General features: G+C 38.8%; 1 protein-coding gene across 2 annotated transcripts in view; it reads left to right on the top strand.

Annotated features, from left to right (window-relative positions):
- Positions 1 to 21,285, top strand: part of FBN1 (fibrillin 1) — a gene marked incomplete at its 5' end in the record, with an annotated part of 144,034 nt that overhangs the window by 40,076 nt on the left and 82,673 nt on the right. For both annotated transcript variants that reach the window (XM_082290967.1, XM_082290966.1), the window contains 3 exons: positions 11,618 to 11,815; positions 15,080 to 15,205; positions 18,926 to 19,051. In XM_082290967.1, coding sequence (XP_082147093.1) covers positions 11,618 to 11,815; positions 15,080 to 15,205; positions 18,926 to 19,051 — 450 coding nt within the window. The remainder of the gene's footprint in view (positions 1 to 11,617; positions 11,816 to 15,079; positions 15,206 to 18,925; positions 19,052 to 21,285) is intronic.

Below are 21,285 nucleotides of genomic sequence, written 5' to 3'. Positions count from 1 at the left end.
ACAGAAAATCTCAGGAACAAGTTCCTCTCGTCTTTTACTAGAAACTGACAATTAATTGAACATTATAAAACCCCCATAAAACCCTAGAACAGTCCCCACTCCAAAAGAGAAAAAAAACCCGAACCCAACCAACCATAAAACCTTGAAGAATCATAACACAAAAAAACTTTACATGAAAGATCTTTTCTCATTTTATTAGAGTAATGCCAAGAGGCCTGAACTCAGCTTGAGGCTCCCTTTATCATTCAGAAAACGTAAGTCTGTGTCCCAAAGGCTGTGTAGTCTGAAGAGGAAAAAGCCCCACCAGCATCCAGAGGTATTGGCAGCCCCACGTTCCACGTGGGGAGCTAATATACAGGGAGATTAAGTCACTTGTGTAAGGATGTACTGGGAGTCTGTAGCAGAGTCTGAAACTGAACCCAGGTCATCTCAGTCCCAGCCAAGTGTCTCAACCACAAGACTCTCCCTCCTTTTCAGTATGTCAGTGTAGAAAGTAGGCCAAAAAGCAGTTTCCAGCCTTTAATACACAGCATTTTGCAAGGCTGTGAAGTATTAAGTATTAGACAGGCATCTGGATCAGCAGCAGTTTCTGCGGATACTTTTATCTGTAAACAGAAGCAAAGCCTGTAAGGGCTTTGTAAATTTTACATGAATTATTATTTTATCGAAAAATAACATAGTTAAATTTACAAAATCTGTACTTAAATTCAAGGCATTTTAATGATTTTTAAGAATGGAAAATGTGTTTAAAGGACTTCTGTTGTTTGTGGCTCTCTAATTTTCATGTGTTTTAGCTTCTGGTGGTACTCATCCATCACGAGGCATTAGCAGCGATGCGTAGCTATGCCAGGCTGTGCAGGGCGCTGCGGTGTAAGCTCAGGAAGGGAGGCTCGGGTCGCATGACAGGCTAACGCTCCAGTGTTATGCAAAGGTTAAGTACTCCTGTGTTGGGAGTTAGTGAGGCTTGCAGTTTGCTGACCTAAATCTGAGTGATTCCTATTATGTTGAGTATTTGCTTATCTTTTGGAGCATCTCTGTGTAGCCAGGGTGTAACAAAACTTCAGCTTGCATCTGTTGTACCCCGAATGGAAGAGGATAAAAGAAGTGCAAGTATGAGCAAATAATGTACATGTATAACCATCCGCCTTCTTCAACTGGGCTCTCCCATTTTAGTATGAAATCAGCATTAGTGTGTGGTAGCATACAAAAAACAGGCCAGAGCTTGTTTGTTCCCCTCAGTATGCTTGTTACTTATTCATAGATACCTGGCTTGTTTGCTGAACCCCTGATTCCTTTCTCCCACATCCCCCAACTGAAAATTACTTATCTAGTTCTCACTGGCTCTCATGTGTGTTCTGGAGCACCACTTTATGAGCTCCATTATTTGAAACCATTAGTCCCAGATGTTGTGTGCATTTACACAGACAAATTTCAGTGATTGTCATGGGAAAAAAAAAAGATCAACTTTGATGGGATTTATGCAGCATGAAGGTGAGAGGAACCTTGTTTTCTAAAATAAGTGATGAGAAATGATTCAAAATGATGATCAGTGTAGTGGACCATTCAGTGCACATGACGGTTTCCAGGATTCTGATGCTATTCCTCATAAGCACATAATTAGTAAAATACAGTTGAAGTGTGTCCCTTTCAGTGGAACCACTATGGCCCAGCTTTTGACAAGAGGCCTCTGCATCTGGGTGGGTCTCTCTCTTCCCTGACACCCCCCAACACTGTCTGTTTCCTATGTGAGGGGTGTTCATGCAGTCACAGGCAATGGGATTCCCCCACTGAATGATCATTTTCTCATCAAAGTCGGTGAGTCAAACGCTTCCCTTGTAACTGGGACCTGGGCTTCATGCTGAATGTCAGGTCTTGGCACCAACAAAACCAAGCAGTTCTATCTAACAGGGAGGAAACAAAAACCTGTAAGGATTGTAGTCTTAGATCTTGGATGTTTCTGTTAAAGACACTCAGGCCGGTGACTGTTTCCAAGTTTTAATGATTTGTCCCACATGTGGAGGCAAATGAAATCTTAGGACCTGACATTCCCTTCAACAAATAGAAGAGATGCCAGTTTCCAGTGCTGAGGTAAAAATAGATTTGTTAGCCGCAATATCTGTTAGACTAAAATAATGTATACAGAGCAAGTGTGATGGGTAAGGAAAGGCCAAAGGCATCAGCCCAGATGCTATTAAAAACTTAAGAAATGCTAAACAATATGCTAAGAATGTGGAGTTGCTTACACTTTCAGTAAAGGCGCAAAACCTTTCCCATATTTATCTAGAGTATTCATGGTAATTCAAAGTCTTTTAGAGGGACTTGCAGTTGTTCATGACAAATACCTTAAGACCCAAAAAGTGCTCTTCATCATATCACTAACAGGAGTCAGTAAAGACCTTTTGCTCTTCTCTCCTGCTGCATGCAAGTAAGAAGAGAACTTGACCCCAAGTTTGAGAATTGTGTGTGGATTAGTATCCCTTCCTCTCACCCTCCTTCCCGTTTTAAGATGCTTATTATTCTGTGCTCTCTCACTGCTTGGGAAAATCAGACTTTTGATGTGGTTTTACAAAGAGTTTAATTGACAATTGTCATAAATAGTTTCTATAATCTTAGATTAAAGATGTGATGGTCCTCAGTCACTTGAGGCCAGTCATTAACTGACTCTGGGGGACATTTACCCATTAGTGCTAAGCAAAGAGAAGATTCCTTCAACCAAGTGGTCAATGGAGACAGGAATGACAGAAGACCTTAAAGAAATAATATGAGTAATGAAACACATGTATTAGCATCTCATGTACTTCATATTGGTGGGTATAATATATATTTAATAAAATTACACTTGCTTAGTTGAAAACTTGTGAATCAAGATTGGATAATTTACCTTCTTGTTTTTTTACTTCTAGTAATAGAAATTGAATACATGTGAATTCTAGAGTTATGGCATGTATTCTGTAATATTTCAACAGAGATACCTTAGACTTATTCAGAGTTAAATAGTGCACGTTATTGCTGTGTTTATTTTTGGACTACAGTCTTAATGCAAATCCCATATATGTGGTTATGCAAAATGATCCAGATTCTGGTCATGATTACACTGGTGTACACACAGAGTGATGCCACAGTTTCATTGAGGAGGGAATCTGATCCTGTAACACAGAGGGTTGCATGGTATTTCAATTAAGTAGTTGATGTGTTTCACCATAGAGTTAGAGGTGAGGTATTAATGTCTGAAGCAATTTTTGTACATTATTGACTTACATTTTTAACACTTCCTGAGATTTTTAGGTGGGTTATTGTGCAACCACGAAATGAAATAATTGTTAAAATATTTCTCTAAAAATCAAATACTCTGTGTTGTCACTGTTTTTCTGATATTTTTCATGTCTTTTTAGCTGGCTGTATAAAATATAAAACTCTATGTTACAGCCTTGCTCAAGAAGAACAGTATTAGTTATTCCGAAGTCTTTAGGCTAGTAAAAAAAAAAATCTTGATTTACATCATATCAAGTCTGTCATTGCTAAAATCATATCACAAAAATACATGTATATGAGAATTCAAAAACCTGAGTGGTTGAAGAAATTTGGCCAGGGAGCTGTCTGCTATATGGAGAAGAGTCTTTACAGGGATACAATCTGTTTGCCCCTTCCTTTCATTCAGTGGAAATTTTCCACTGTTACAATTTCTCAGGAGTACTGGTCTTTTTGGATTATGGAAAAGAGGAAGCTTGCTTCAGACAAGCTTGATGATTCCTGTTATAAAGGAGTAAGATACTGATTGTTCTAATTACCTTGTAAAAGAGCTGCCAGGACTTCAGAAGTTCAGAGTTCTTTTAGGACCACAAAAGCTATTTGTGTAGGTATCATTAACATACCATTACAACACCCAAACCGTCATTATTACATTTACTGCCTTCCCACACTGAAAGTAAATCGACTTCTCCCCATTTCTGCTGTGTGTTTACTCCTGCTGTGTCTCACTGAGCTGGAGCACTGGAAGTTGGTTCCCTCTCTCCCTCTCATCTCCCGTTTTTATTTATAACCCATTTTCAGTTCTGGACTGAGTTTCATTCCAGTGCTCTGCAATTGCATTCTGTTTCATGGCTCTGCAGAGGAGCATTTATATTTTAGAAAAGAAAAAGTTATTTCTAGTGTATTGTACCACTCCATCTCCTTGGTAAATGTGAGAGGTATCTCTTTAAATCGTACGCATTGCATTGTCTGAAAGCATTTTCCCTCTCTTTGGATGTCACTCTATGTAATATTCTGTAAGGCATTAGGATCTATTTTTCTTACACAGTTTGCACTACTTTTGGATAGCCAAAGTTACTTTAGTCAGTGTATTTTGGAGCCAAAGAGAAAAAAAATACCCAGAGTTCGTCTACTAGGTTTGTCTTTACCTTGCTAGTTAATAGTTAATATTTTGTGGTATGTAAAGAGAGTTTCTATAACGTGGCACTCCTAAGAACACTTTTTAAAAAATAGTAATAAACTTCAGCCAACTTGTTCTTTTTAAGTGAAACTTGCACAGTTCTGTAGTAGAATTCATTCTCCTTAATAATCATCTGGTCTTGACAATAAATATGTCACCAAAGCTAGTTACTTTTTATCAAAAAGGGAGATGAAAATTAAGTCAGAATTTTATTTAATTGTTGCTAGCCTGTGAAAGAAATTGGAAAAATTAAAATCTACAAAGACAGGGTCCTTTGCAGCTTATACAGCAAAGTAGGGTAGACTAGAGTGTGTCAGGTAACTGACTATTCAGAAATGAGAAGTTATTCTACATTTAGCTGCATTGCTTACTGTTTTCTTCATCATGGAATAGAATAAAATGTGGTAACAATTTTCTGTATTTGGATTGCTGCCGCACATAATTGGGAACAACAGAGCTAAGGCTTTGATTTTGGTGAAATGCTTAGTCTGCGTGTTGGATTAAAATGTGTGCAACAAATCACTCCAATTCTGTAATAATAATTTCTGAACACTATTTTTTTTTATTTTATTACTGTAATGTTATTACTTTTCAGTTACAGACTTTGAGAACTGGGTCAGTTGCATGAACAAAATTGGCATGAAAATAGTTGTATATTTGTTCTGGAAAATAGATTGCCAACATATGTTATAAAATAGCCTGAATTGTTCTGTGCATCAAATGTAAGTGATAATGTTAGTCTCATATTATTAGTAAGCTATTAATTCAAAGTCCTGTTCTTTAACCAGTATCCTAGGAAGACTAGGTAATATTTGCTAGATAGACGTGTTAAACAGATCATCTGTGCAGAAATGGATTTGTGAAGCAGCTTACGGAATGGAAAATAAATTTAGGCTGAAGTGTGCCAGCAAGTCAATATATGAGAACAATTTGCAACAAGCAAAGGTGAGGAAGACATGAAGGAATAGGGTCATCAGATTCATGAATTAAAGGGTAATATTCTTGGGGCTGGAATTTATATGAGGCAGTAACTAACTTTTTGGCTGCCTAATACAGCATACAGAGTTATGGTACCAGTGTTAGATACTGCTTCCATGGATGTTCTTTACTCTTGTGAAAATAACAAGAAGCAACTTGGTGGTTGTCCACAGCACAGCTGTAGTATTTTGAGACATTTCTGCTGCCAGGTTTATATCCCTGCCAGAAACAGTGCCTGAATGGTTGCACTCCGAGTCCCTAGTTCCAGTGACATCTTAGCACTAGCCAGTGTTAAATCTCAGCTGTTTGAGCTCAGTGCTGCACTGTGTGCTGAAGCAGCTGGGAAATGGTCTTGCTTATATGTGAAACCATCTCTGGCACTGGAAGGGAGCAGACAGAAGTGGCATGGTGATAATTTCTTCACATACCACATCCAAACCTACCAAACCTCATTGGTGAGAAGTGTCAGACATCATAGGAAATAAGTTTTTAAATATTTACAGAGTTTTGTTTTCTTTTCTTCTGAACACCCTCTGATATCTTTGCCATGTACTTTCCAATGATGACACATTGGGATCTGACTGGGGTGAGTAATGGTGTCTGGCTGGGGGGAGGAGAGGACAGGGAGTGCTTAACAGTGAGTAATTATTTAAGGAAATGGCCTGTGTGGAAAGAAAAGTGTGTTGTGATTGGATGCATTTATCAACTGGCCTTTCAGTGTCACCTGTGGACAGAGCATTATTGTGTCTGAGTTTTTAAATAGTTGGAAGTCAGTTTATTGAGCTGACTTGGGAATGTGTTGGGGTCTGGTCTTGATTTGGTCTGTGAATTGAGATGTGAGACGTGTCCCCCATTAGAAAAGATGGAAGTAAATGATAGTTATCCCATGGTCATCCCTGAGCATGGTCATTCACTTTTCTGACCAGCAGTTAAAAGTCATAAGGTCTTGTATGCGAAATACCATTTCATGATCAATATCATTTCAAGTCTACAAGCAACTGACAGGGCCATTTTGCAAGTGAAGATGGTTACAAGCTCAGTGCTCTTCCCTATTTCCTTTGTATAGTGACACACAGAGGTTTGCATTAATTTTATATGAGGTGTATGTATGTAGAGCCTTCTGTTGGTTCTCTCTGTCCTTATCAGGAGATTTTAGTATGTCTGAAAATACCTAGAATCACTTTGATTTTGAAATTAAGCCTGAAGTGCTAAACCTCTGTGTTTACTCCCTATATGCTATGGTGATGCTCACTGCTACAGTCAGCTTGGTCATGCTGTTCTCTTCTGTCAGCGCCAAGACTCTGTGCAATTCTTTGAATTTTACTGCAAAAATTCTCATTTCAGACACAGCACATCCTGCCTTCTGAAATGAGGCACATTATGGTTTTCTCCATCACCTCCGAATGTATTGCTGACTTCTCTGAATAGAGTGAAATGACTGAAGTACAGTGAAACGTACAGTGATGGATGCTGGGTTTTTCCATTGACAGTACAGTTTGTATATTCTTTGGCTGTGTGAGAATCAGGCTCCAAAGGAGAATCCCTTTCCTGACGTGTGGCTGAGCAGTGGCACAGGCTGCCAAGTGCAGTGGGTCACACCTGGGCAGTACTGAGCAGCTGTGCAGAGATGAGAGGATGTTTCTGCCCTGTGCAGTCTCTCTTCCAATGTCCCTCTTTTATCCCCAGCTGGTGTAAAAACCCAAGCAACTCTCCGAGCAGCAGAAACAAAAGTGCTGCTAGGCAGGAAAATAGTTGGACTAATGATCAGCATTAAGGCACTTCACTTGCCTTAGAGCCCTTTCTGACCTTTCTTTCATTATTTGTATGATAATGGAATATTCCTTTCTTTCCCTTTCCCCCTGTACTCAAGAAAGGGGAAGTTGCTGGTTTGTGTTGCCAAGGGGGGTTTCAGTTGCACAGCAGTCTTGGCTGGATGTGGGGGTTCATGCCAGATTTTCCCCCTGTGAGGTGCTAACAGCTGGGAGGGACTGGGTTTGCTGCTCAGACCATGCTGCATCCCGAGGTACTGTGTGAGCTGTGCATGCTGTGTACAGAGAGCTGGAAAAACACCGCTCATTTTATCATCATCCATTTTTCTGTGATGGCAAGAGATGGCATTTTCCTGCTTCCTGTATTGAGGTCTTGATCATGGCTTGCTGCAGTCTGATCCTTTGCACCCATTCAGTTTTTATTTATTTTAAGAGAGGTGAAGGAGTCTGTCAACCTCCCTTAACAGGTGGTTATCCGTTTGCAAAATCAGGCTGTTAATTTGAAACATCAAGACAGGAGATTTATAGTGAATCCTAGAGGGAAGAGGGACCAAATTTCATCCAGCATCCTTGCACTAGCATAATTGTGTAATCCAGATTCCATTCATTCACAATGTTTTTAAACTTTATTTTTATATTAAAAACTATATTGTGCTTGAAACTAAGCAGAAGTTATTGTGAACAGGGGGCTTAAGATGTGTGTCTGGTGTCAGAAGTCTTGCACTATCCTGGTGCTTGTAGTCTCTTCGGTGCTGTCCAGAATTACTTGAAATAATTATCATCATTTATTGCTGCGCTTGGTTTTGATCACAGCCTGCCAAGACGACATATTTCAGCAGCCTCTCTGCTGCTTTTAGGGATATAAAGGATCTTTTGAGAAGATAACTAAAATTATTTGATGGTTCTGACTGAAACAGGAATGAGCTCTAGATCAAAATGCAACTTGATTCTTTCCTGTGGAATTAATAAGCTGCATTGTTGCATGGTGTAAACTGGTGCCATTCTATTGCTCTCCTGCTCTTTCTGACAATATATGAACTTAGTGTGCTTTTACCATTTCTACCATCTTCTGAGTTGTCTGAAGCTCCTTGTGGTGTTATTCCTTATCAAAATAACTAAGAAGTATGTAAAGAAGCAGATAAAGTTGTTAGGTAATGGTGGCTACTGCCTTACTGAAGGCTGCTTGCATGTGCTGAAATTTTCATTAGAAGTGACTTAAAAGATTGGAATTACCAGTTGCACATTTTAAAAAAATCATTTTGCTAAAATAATTTCAAGCTTCATTCTTCAGTTAAATTGAAGTTATCCCTAAGAAAAGGAAAAAACAACCCATACAAATTGCATAATAGGTTTTCCAGCTATATTTTCCCTATTTCTCTCTTTCCAGCTCCTGACTGATCACTGGTACCTTGTGTTTGAGCTTTCCTTATTGAAGTACTTTGAGTAATCACAAATGACATGAATGTGTAAGGAACCTTTGTTGCTACAAAACAAGGATTGGGGTTTTAAGCTCATACCCTCTTTTCATTTTGCCAAAGTGTTAGTAGAATCACACTTTTTTCTCTTAGGCCTTCATCTTGTAATAAATAAAATCTTAAACGCACTATTTCAAACACTTCAATTTTAAAGCTCTTTTTATTTGGCCTCTGTATAAAAAAATGGATTGATGTGTGGATTTCTCTGTGGCCTTAGGCTGGTGTGTACATTCAAATTATCTTTTTCATATGCATTTTCTGACTTCTAGAATTTTCCATTAAGACCAGAAAAGAAAATCTTGTGAAAATGTGGAAGACTGTATTTGAGAAAGTAGATGGAAAGCTGTATTTAGAAGAAAACTGAGTATTAAGAATAAAATTTATCAAGGCAAAATATTAGGTGAAAATACTCTGTAATTCTCCATACTAAAGTGTTATGAACTTGAATAATAACATATAGGAGCCAGACTTGCTTGGTTTTGAGTGCATATTTAACCCACATCTTGTTACTGAGACCTTGTGGAAAGATTTGCATGATTATGAAGTTAATTTCATTGGGTTCACCATATTTCTAAGGCATATTAGCCACTGCTAAGTCATTTATAGCTTGAAAGCAAACAATTGTAAATGCTGATCCATTCATATCCTACCATAAAACACAAGATGGGTTATTCACTGCTGTCTGCCGCGTGCTCTCACTGCGACGGAGAACAGAATGAGTCCTTTTTAACCCATCTATATATAAATGGCAGAGGGACACTCTACAATGAAGGGTTTCATTCTGGGGAGGTACTTGGAAGATTTCCTGTTGCCAACACAAGACTGTGGCATTTCTAAAGAAATTGTTGTCTCTTGTTTTAGTATTTGGGGTTACAACATTGGGAGTTTTGCATAGAGTAAAGCACAAAGTCTTATTTTGATCAAAGATGAAAAATCGATCTGGGAAATAATTTTTTTTAATTGATAGGTGTAACGGATCATGACTTATTTATTTTAATTTCTGTGTTGAAGGAATAAGATGAAGCTGGTAATATTTGGGTTTGTACTGAATGCTTCCAAAACTGCATTTCTACAGTGAGAAAGAAGGCAATGTAGGTTTTAACAAAAGCAAAACAAGCCTGTTGAACTGAGAAAATTGAAGCACTTACAAAAAAGCTTTAAAATAGTGAAAAACTTGGTAGAAGCTGTAGTGTAGAAAATTAATATGGGAAATGAAGGGACAGAATAAGAAATACCATGCCAAAGAAAGTTAAGATGATGATAAGGAATTAGGTAATCAAGGGCAAGAAAGATGTTATCAGAGATTATGACTAGTTTCATGATGAGGCTGATGGAATTGCTAGAGAAGGGTGGGAGAAGTGTTCAGTAAATGTAGCTGAACTGTTTGGAGGGTATAGGACAGGGATTTTATACTTGAAATCTGATAGCCTTTCAGGCTGAAATTAAATAGCAGGAATTGGATTTACGTATTTTTATACAGCTAGTCCAGCCAACCACAGAGCCTGAAAACAGCTTTTGGGTTCTCACACGTTAATTCTCCACAGATCTGGAAATACAAGACAAATTTCCAGAGGCTGAAAGAAAATCGTTGATGATCCAATATTTTAAAAGGAAAAGAGATTATCTGAGTGATTATAGGTGAGTTAAACAGGCAAAAGATAGAACTGCAATTATCAGAGTGATACAGGGTTAATGAAGAGTAAATGGTATTTAGTGTCATTTAGTACAAGTTCATCAGAGAAAGGTCCTTTGATGTAACTCAATATCCTTTCTGATATCATCATGTTAATTGTGAAGATAACAGTAGCAATATAGCATTATTGTTTGCCTTACAGAATTTCTGTAAGCCATTTTATTAATTGTATCAGAATGGCTTGATTAATTATCAGAATTACAGCATGTGGACACAGCATCTCTGGGTTGGATGAAGATTAATTAAATGATTGGCTTCAGGGTGCATCTGGTGTGGGGAGATAGAGCAGATGGGAAAGATGTCCATTCTCGCTTCTGCCGTATTTCACACTTTTTAACAATGATGTAGTGAAATCATATTATTGTTAACAAAGTTCAGATGTGGCGTGAAAATTGGAGGAATTTATAATGTCATGACTCTAAGGCAGTGTGGATTGCTTAGTGACCTTGGCTGAGGTATCTGGTAACTTCTTCAGTACAAACAAACAACAGGTTCATAATTTGCTGGCTGTGCTTACAGGATGCTGGACTCTGTCCTGGTGCACCATAACAAAAAAGCATTTTAGAGTTGCTTGTGAAGAATTAACTGGAGTGTGCACCCCGGATGTACAGGAGACAGCAGGAGTTGGCAGTACCACTGTTTGGCTTTTGCCCTTGGAGGACGGAACAAAATGAAGCCTACTGGTGTTTCATTAACATCTCAGTTTGATTCTGTCTGTTGGCTAAGTGGCCTGTCCTACCATAAACAAATCAAAGCAGATGCGTTCCACATGCCCTCCATGCAGCTGTAGGCAAAGCTTGCCCACATATCTGGTACAGCATATGCCTGAAGAGCAGTGAAAACTGTCCTCAAAAAACTTCCTGCAGACTGTATTTGCTTCCCTTGAGCCTCGTTTGAGAACAACCATCCAACTTGTGGAAATAAACATATCCTAACTCTTTTATCAGTATTCTTCTAAATAATAGGCTGCATATTTAAAATAAACTGATGAAAAGACCCTGGAAAGAATATTATGAGTCATTAAATGAAGCAGCAAAGGGCACCTACAGATGTAATATTCCTGGTAAAATAGTCACAGTTTATATTTTCAGTGGATTTGAATTAAAGAGAGAGAAAAAATGTTCTCTGTAGACCACTTCTGGCATAAATTGTTGGGTTGGTGGGCAATTTGTGTGAAAAACAATTGCCTTAATGTGCTGTTGTTTTGCTTTATTGTGAGGTTTGTTGTGTATTTTTATTGTGATTCTGATCAGGTTTCCTGTTTTTGGTGCAGATTACAGGACGGGCCCTTGCTTCACTTTGGTAACCAACCAGATGTGCCAGGGCCAGCTCAGTGGAATTGTCTGCACAAAAACCCTGTGCTGTGCAACTGTTGGGAGAGCGTGGGGCCATCCCTGTGAAATGTGTCCTGCCCAGCCGCATCCCTGCCGCCGAGGCTTCATTCCAAACATTCGAACGGGAGCCTGTCAAGGTAAGTCAGCAGCAAAGTTTCCCCAAAAGCTGCTGAAATTGTTACTGGATTAATCTTAATTGAGTTACACTGCTGTGAATAACCTGTCCTAAGCCATTCTCAGCTATATGTGTGAAGAATGGAAAAACACTGTCAGCTGCATTACTTCATGATTCAGTGAGTGCCTGATGTTCAAGTGAGTACATTAGTAACTCAGGTCATGTGGGAGCAGCCAGCATCTTAATGAATTTTTCACTGCCAGCAGCCCTTTCCCTTGGTTCTGTAATGGTGTTTTTAAGTATACCACTCGATCATTCTGTGGAGGAATTTGTTTTGTTTCAGAGAGCACTCAAAACATGCAAAAATCAATCTGTGGCAGTACTGCCCCATTCATCTGGTGTGGGATTTTTCAGCTAAAAGTTGTTTAATTTGGATTCGTCTTGGATGTCTTATCTCTTGAGCTATACTGCTTTGACCTGGAGAAAAGTGCCTGTCGTGCCATTTGTAATGCCCTATTATATATTTTATACAAGTTTGGAAATGCATTTGCATTTGTTTCAAATCATAAAATCCACCCAGATGTTGCTTACTTCTTTCAGAGCATGCCTTACCATAGAAAGTCCTTACACTGCTTTTGGCTTTTAGTCTAATACTTCCAGCTGTATAAATTCTTTTATTGTCTGGATGTCTGGCAGGAAACAGGAGAAAGTTAACAGGGGCAACTATGTATTAAACTGATGTGGATTATACGTTCCCAGTACCATATCTTTGGGGCCAGTTTATTTCAATCTGTCTAACATTTTCTAATAATTTACAATATTTTTGAAAATAGGGAAGATAAAGATTATAAATCAGTGAGTGATTTTATATAATCATGAAATTCCTATGAAGGGACTTCGAGGCATTCCATTGTATTAAAAATGTAGATACCCTCTGTCACAGGCCAAGTCGTGGTTGGTGCCTGCAGACAGACATGATGAACTTCAAGATGGACATGGTTGTGTGCATTGCATGATGTGCCCATATTTTGACCTCAGTGATTTTGTTCCCCCTCTTTCTGTAAAGGTCAAGACTAAATTGTGCAGAAATCTGTGAACTGAGGTTCTGGACACTTTTGAAAGCCTATGTACATAAATATGTGGCCCACACCCCTGCACTTATGCCACACCTAGTTATATCCCTCTTGTTTGTGTCAGGGGAAAGCTACAGTGAACTCTCTAATGGGTTTGTGCAGTTTGGAATAAGGATACTTCTGCTTACTGCACATTTCTTAGCAAACAGCTACATTGATGCTGATCTCTGTCTGGTGCCAGAACAGTTTTGGCCCTGTACATTTGACTTGTATTTTCCAGTTTTCCCTTCGTAAGTATTGTGTTTGTAATTTCAACAGATCTTTTATGGAATCACATATTAGCTTTATTTTTCAAGCAATTGTACTAAATTCTTTTGAAATCACATAACATCCATTCAGACTGAAGACATTTCAGGGATTTCACATCCCTATTCAATCTAAATAAAGGAAAACAGGTTAAATAAAATCCAGGTTCTCTGAGGAGAAAAAGGAATCATTATTATTGTGTGGAGAAGTCAGAAAAAATAAAGCAGAAGTGAGGGCAAGGTTATTTTCAAAAGTAAATAGAATATCACTGCCCAGAGTTTGACTTTGGCTGAAAGTTAAATTAATATCACAGGCTAGATTTTTAAAGATATAAAGAAGAAAAATTAAACCAAAAGGTGGAATTTTGAAACAGACATCATGACTCAGAAGCCTGACTTTTGTTTTTTTTCGTTTTTGAGGTTTTTTTAAGTCAGTACAGTGCCATGAAGTCTGGCTGATGACTGCTACTAAAGCACAGCCCATTGCTGTAGCTCAAGTCCCAGCAGCAGTGTGGTTGAGTCAAGGCTGCTGAGGCTGTGCTGGTTCTTTGACCTCCCAGCACAATGGTTCCCTCAGGGACAGCTCTGCTCTGCTGCTGCTCCCCAGACCTGGATTGGTTCACCCAGGGATCTTTGCATAATGCTTTGCCATGTGCTGCAGATATGCCCCATGGCATTCCTGAAACTTCCTCCTTGTGGCTCCCAGGAAAACTGCCTCTTAGCCTTTTGTACATACATAATACTTCACTTTTCAGGCTTCAAGACACATTACAGCTGTCTCTCTGGGATTTAAAAAGGGAGGTTTGGAGGCATCATCTCCTTCAGCTTGTGTCTGTGCACTGAAACCTTTGTCAGTGTGAAGCCCAAGAACTCAAGCAACCATGTTTTATCAGCAGCCGGTGGTTCTGCTGAGGAGATGGGGGAAGCACGAGCATTTGGTTCAGAGAGTGGGGTGCTCTGTGCTCCTGAAGGAGCTCCTGAGCAGTAGAGACAGGGCAGCCTCTGGGGACTGCAAGCCAGACTTCCCGAGTGTCCTGTTGCAATGCCACTCCTCTGCCTCCTTTAGCCTCCTTTCTGTAGCTGTTATTAAGCCGTAGCAACACTTCTGCAGCTAAGTGACGACACACGTTGTTGTGCTAAAATAATTGTGAGGCCAGAAACTGGGGCCTCTTGAAAATGTTTGTCTTGAGCTTACTACCTAGCCCGTGATATCATCTCTGTTGTTTCGTTTTCCTCAGTGAAAAAAAATGGAAAGCAAAGAAAGAAAAATAAAAGGGAAAAACCTCTCCAAATTTATGTATATCTAAGCAGGTCATTAATAATTCCTCCTGAGACATTAATTATGGCTGTGAAACCTTCTGAGTCAAATCCTAACCACAGTCTAATGTCATCGGTGCTGATCTTGCTGGAGTGTCAAGTTAATTTCCATCAGTAATGACTCTGCATTGCTGTGCCTCTCCATGAGGCCCCCTCCATGCACACTGCAACTGCTCTTCTGTGCTGGTGGCCTAAGCTCTGTATGGGGTTGCCAAGATTTTTGAGGGGGCAAGTGATTTTGGGTGACCAGCTTTAGACACTTCAAAGAAACTTGAGTTCTGGCAGGCTGTGTTCTCTGCACACCATTCCCCAGATGTTTTGGAAAAACAAAGCAATAGCAGTTAGATATTTAATGTCTGTAATAATAATAACCATGTGATTTCTTGCAGAAAATATTTAGAGTACTGTACTTAATCATACTTTGCATAGAGTAATTACAAAATCAGTGTCTGTCTTCCCAAGCAAGTATCATAATATTATGATGGGTGAAGAATGGATTTAAGCATATTTAATTTCTGTGTAGACAAATTATTATGGCTGTTCTTGAGAAATGAAATAAAAGTGGGTGTTTTTTCCTTTTTTATGTCATAGATGTGGATGAATGCCAAGCTATCCCTGGGATCTGTCAAGGGGGAAATTGTATTAATACTGTTGGATCTTTTGAGTGCAAATGCCCAGCTGGACACAAGTTTAATGAAGTAACACAAAAATGTGACGGTAAGAACTTCTAGAACTTTCTTCTGAAAGTAGAAGCAGGGGAGTCTTCTTTTAGGAGACCAACTTTGTTTAACAGTTTGTAACAAACTTTCTGTCTCTTTTGCCTTGAATATGCAAATAACATTATTCACAACAAATACAATAGGGGTGCTTTCTCCCAAACCAGAGAATATTAAAAATTAACTTAATTTGAGCAGACAAGTTTCATAAGTGATTAGTGATTTTGGAATGCAAACTTTCAGTACCATAAAAGTATTTGTGAAAGAAAGGTGTGCATTCACCATCCTTTCTTGCATCAAATGCCCTTTAAGAAGCACTCAAAAATTTTTAGTCATTTTAGAAGAATTACGACTTACTCTTTCAAAAGAAAAATCCCTATTTTAGGCAAAACTTTATAATTTATTTGCAGGTTAGGGAGAGCAGTTTCAGAAGAGCTTGTACACAGCATGGTTTACATATTGTCTGCCAGTGATTTTGTCAGAATGCAACATACATTTAGGATAGAACAACAATGCAAGTGTTTCCTTCTGTGGATGAAGTACCAAGAATGTGGTGAATAGGAGAGACTGAACATGTGCCTTGTTAAGTATTAGTACATGAAAAGCTGAGAGTTGTAGGCTGCATCTCATAAATATTTTGATGATATTTTTCAACTGCTGAATCATCTTAAAAAAAAGCCCTACCAGCAACCAAAGAACAAAAAACCCCCAAACAACCACCACCCTCAGAGCCTGCACTTGCTAACAGTTAAGGAACTGGACTCAAGAACCTCGTATAGGTTGTTGTGTTCCCAAATTCTGCTGCAAATTTCCTGCTCCATTTGTGAAATCTCTTTGCAGTGATCAGCTGGATGCAAAGATCAGGTGAATTTTTCCTTCTTCAGTTTCATACCTATTGATTTTTGAACCTCTGCAGACAGAGAGTTACTTTCAGTACATCTTCATATTGTGTGTACCAAGCAATTTTAGTTAAACCTGAGTAGGTATTAATTCAAATAGTGAAAAGTACTGCCTTTATACCAGTGCCATAAAATAAGATAGAGGCTCAACATTTAAGAGCATGATCATGCAACAACAGCATATCCGTTCTGTTCTTTCTAAATTATCTTTTGAATTTTATAAGACAATATAACACAAGTTGTTTGTTTTACAGGAATTAACTGTAGTTGATTCTGATACATAATAAATAACGTCTGATTGTTTGGTTTAGCTTCCTTTTTAGTGAGCAGGACTTCTGGCAGTTGTAATATGTCCTTGGGCACTGATTTGGTTCAACTGGGAGCTACCTGCTGAATTACCAGCACTGTTTTTTCAAGGGGTCTCCATTAAAGTTAGATCATAATAGCAATCGTCAAGTACAGGGAGACAATCAACAAGATGGGAAATGAGGTGTGTTGGCCGAGGTTCTCTTTATTAGCAGAGCTGGTGGAAATCTGTATTTTAAGTGCTACATTATTTCACTGCTTGATATAATGGTTATTTCTTTTCCATTGGCACTAATGCTGAAGTAAATTCTTCTTTTTGTGGTGACTGGGGGAGTAATTTTTCCTGGAGTGACATCTAAGTCTGCGAGTACATCAAGTATACTTACCTTTGTAAAACTCGCATGCTTAGCAATGACAATGTTGCTTATATGGATGTCAACACTAATATAAATAGTGAAATACTGTTTGGGTTAGGCTCAACCCTAAAATAAAGAGTGATGATTTTGCTTTTAAAAAGGTCGGACTCTATATAAACAGTGGCAACACTGACTTTAAGATAAACATTGGTGAATTTGAGTCAGAAAATGCTTGAATCTGATCCATTTACGATTGCATTTTTCTCTGTTAATTAAGGGCTTTATTCAGACCAAAATTCAATTTCCACATTTTTTGTCACTGAGACTTGTGGGACTCCTGTGGTGTATAATCTTGGAGCAGAAGCCAGAAGTCTCTTAGCAGTGCTCCCAGGGCACTCGGACTTGAGGCTTTGGCAACATCCTCGAAGTAGCACTGAACAAAAAGTCACACCCCTCTCACACACCCAAGTGAGGAATGTGACCCACATCAGGACAACTAGCAAGATGCTGGGGAAGAATGTGTGCACAGGGGACCCAGGGCCCTGCTCCACTCAGGATGGCTGAGTCTGCAAACTTGAGTGATCTGTGTGCCACCCCAGTCCCTCCACTACTTTCCTGCAAAGGCAAGGGGCTACAAAAATATTAGACCATCCCTTACTTTACCTAGAAGAGCAGGAGTTGTTAGTTTTTATACTACTGAGTTTTATATGACTGTCTTCACAGAAGTAGAACTGAGATCCTCTCTACTTGCTAAAATTCTCATTAATAGTCCTGTGGGACTTCGGGTGTTCCCCCATCTGGTGGGGCCAAATTCCAGTTTAGGCGTTACATTTAAATTCTTCCAGTCCATTTTAATAACTACGGTATTATTCACTCTTTGCCTTGCTGTGTTGGGTGGTGTTGCAGTATTTCATCTCAGAAATTTTTGTGGTTGGTGAAATCATTATTACAGTCATGTGTCTGTCTTTTTGTAGATCTCTGGAGGAGAGGTTGGGTAGAGTCCTGTGATGCCATTATTTCTAGCTGGATGCTCCCTGTCAGGAGAGCATCTGGGTGATTGTAGATGGCTGTGACAAGCAGATGTCATTGATCAGCCTAGAGAATAACCTCCCTTTCTGCTCTGTTTGGCTGATTACTCTTGTAGGTACCATGGAAAAGATTGAGCTGTTTTTAACCTCAGCAGAACTCCAGGTTCCTAGGAGATGAGGGCAGTGCTAATTAGATGCAGCTGCATTGTTAAGACAGTCTCTGGAAACCAAGGGCAAAGTAACTACACATCACAGGCGGGCTACTGGTGGTAATTAAGGAGCACTTGGGGCTGACATAGGTTGTTATTCACATAGCTGTAGATAATACAAACTAGCTGTGGAAGAAACCCTTCAAGTTCCCTCTGTGTAGCTATGATGAGTTGTAAGAATTTGTTAGATTTTTTTCCTACAGACTTTGAAAATTTTTTTGCATTGTATCCATGATGATGATTTAGTATATGGATTGAGGTTTTTTAGTGAAGAGAATCATGATATGGAAATTTTATTTTAAAATCACTGACAAAATGTAGGGAGAATTATGGATGCTGCCTGATTTCTGCAGTAGATATTTCGGTTACACTCTAGAAACCTGTTGAAACTTCAGAACACTGATTTAGTGGAGAAAGTCAGGGAATATAATTTTTGTTGCCTGCAGTCATCCTGGTCTGAGCTGTAATCCTGTCAGATTGCATTAGTTGAACAATACCTAGCTGCTCAGTGCTTTTGTGCGGGGGATTTCCAAGACAAAACCCGAGTGCAGTGAGAAGGACAGGAGGTTCAGTAGGTGGTACATCTCTCTTCGAGTCTGTATTGAAGCAGTGCCTCAGTGTGGTACCAGGAGATGCTGTGCTGCTGGAGATAATGGTTAAGCTCCTGATCACTGTGGTCATGGCACAGTTTGCACTCTGGTCTCAACACAGTTTTTTTAATTCTGGTATGCAGAATTCAATGCAGATACAGTGGTTTTTTAGGTTCTGTTTCATTTCTGTTTGTAAGATGCCTAACAAAAGATGCTCATTCAAAACTGCTGATTATGCCCTGAATTTGATTATTACTACTAATTATAAAATACCTCTTCTTGTGCCAAAACTAATTTAGCTAACCTGCCCCTGCATCTCTTTTTGTCTTGAAGATATCGATGAATGTAGCACCATTCCTGGAATTTGTGATGGAGGAGAGTGTTCAAACACAGTTAGTAGTTACTTCTGCAAGTGTCCTCCAGGGTTTTATACAGCTCCTGATGGCTTAAAATGCATAGGTGAGTAGAATCCTGTGAACAATAGGACCATAGGTGTCATAAACATTCATGAGTTTCTAGAATGGGTAAGAGTATGTCAGAAACATATTTCAACTTGTGAACTTGAAATCCTTCTTTTATATAAAAGTACATCACGTGCCTGTATATGTATTCTGAAATGAGTTTTCCATTTGCAGAATGTTTCTTCTTTGCTTCTTCATTGTGACCTTCTCTTTTATTTTTCTGCCACAGTTTTTCTATTATGTCATATTTGTTGCCTTAGAACTTGTTTAACCATCTCCTTGGTACTGTTGCTTTCATGTTTGTCTTTAATTTAGTCCATGTTATATTTAGCACTCATTTAGAAAAGCAAATTTACATTCCAGGTGTTATGATCCTAATGCAGGTGTTTGTCATTAAAAGAAATAGTGTGATAAACTGAGTATGGGACATTTTTGTGTGCTTTTATGATGCTGATGATCTGGCAGGGCTGTTCTCTCAGGCTTTCACAGGTGGCAGAGCAGAACCCATCTTCCAAAGGCCCAACCAGGAACCAAAGAACTTTGTGAATTAAATGACTGCCACTGCAGTACCAAAGCCCTAAAAGAACAGTGTTAGCAGTTAATGCTTCTGGGAAGCATACAGCCTGCCCTGAGGCAGGTCTGTTAATTTATTTTTTTCTCATTTTTGTGCAGTAATTTCTTTTTTCAGTGCCAGTGCTGAATTTTGGGCAAAAATCAAATGAAAGTTTTATTTCCTCAGTTTTAGCTTGTTTTTTTAAAGGCTCTTACATAGTGCCAGCATTAGGAATCAAGACAGCATCCTGTGTTTAGTACCTTTGGAAGAAAATAATTTCAGAAAAAAATTGGAAAGAATCCCAAACTTCACAGAGATTAGTACCAAATAATATTAACTTTCCCAGGAGATCTGGAAGTAGTTTGGGTTGTGATTCATTTTGAATGGTGCCATTCCATTTCTGCAGGTTGTAAGGAATAAACTGTTTTTCTTCCATCATCAAGAACAGCTTTTCTGTAGTTTTGATCCATACTCTACACTTAAAATGCCAACAGGAATTGCTTTTATTGCTTCAGATTAATAGCTTCTAAATTGCTATGGATCATTAAATCATTGATTGCTGCCTGCACTTAATATTTCTGAGCAAGATTCACCTCTCCGTAACAAAAACTTTCTAGAGATGCACAACTTGCATTTTCTTTTTACTTTATATATCACCACTTAGTCAGGACTGGCCAACATTCACACCCATGTCACATTCCTGCAGTTTCCCAGCATTTTTACATTTTCCCATGTATTTGTAGGCTGAGGCAATTCAGCTAAAGAATTGGAGTTTTAAATGGTAACAAAGTATGATAAATAATATGCCAGACTATGAGCCATCATTAAAATTCTGGCTTTGTGTTCAAGGCAAGATGTGCTAAATGGGAAGCACTATCAATTGTTTGTAGATATTTTGGATTCAGGTCTAATATGCAGACTCATACTTGCCATATTCACAGGGACAGAGCCCAGATTTGTATTACTGCTGGGCAAAACATGTAATCTTGATTTAATTACAACATGTCTGTCTTAAGTGAAAAGTGTTAGCTGAACGTGTCTGTTCTGTTAGAGAGGAGGAAATGCTTCTGAGAAATGGATCCCTTAGGGGACTCAAACTGAGCAGCACTGAGGCCAAACATCCAAAGGATGCACCAGGAGCTCCATTATTACAAACCTTAAAAATAAGAACAGACAAAGAAAAGATAATATCTCCTAGAGCTGAAGAGCAGAAACAAGAGCAGGGCATTTCATCCCAAGTACGTGAAGAGTGTAGTGAAGAAAGTTGATAGCCTGTACTTCCAACTGGCATATTTTTTATTTTTGAGAGACACATTTTTATTGAAATTTCTTCCCATGGTGATTTTTTGCCTTTTCAGAAGGCTGTAATTTTTAGTAAAAATAATAAATACTAAAAACTGAAACAGATAAAAGTTGTTTCCTGCTGTTCTTGTCCTTATTTGTGTGATTTTACCATTTGAAACAGAAAAGGAAAGGGGGGAAAACAAAAATATTCACTTCTGATTACGAAGATGGAAAGATTTGTTATTTTTCTCATAAACTTACTGGGGTTTTTTCTGAAAATTGTGACTTTTGGACACCCTCTTATACTTGTAGCTAGATAAAGCTGTTTGCTGTGTGCTCATCTCTTCATGGCTCATTGTGTCCTTGCACAGATCCCATGTAGATTCCTTTTCCAC

This window comes from Coloeus monedula (genome assembly GCF_965178545.1).
Source record: "Coloeus monedula genome assembly, chromosome: 14".
In the NCBI taxonomy this organism is placed as follows: Eukaryota; Metazoa; Chordata; class Aves; order Passeriformes; family Corvidae; genus Coloeus; species Coloeus monedula.
Note: the sequence above shows the minus strand (reverse complement) of the source record. Positions and strands in the feature narration are given on the sequence as shown.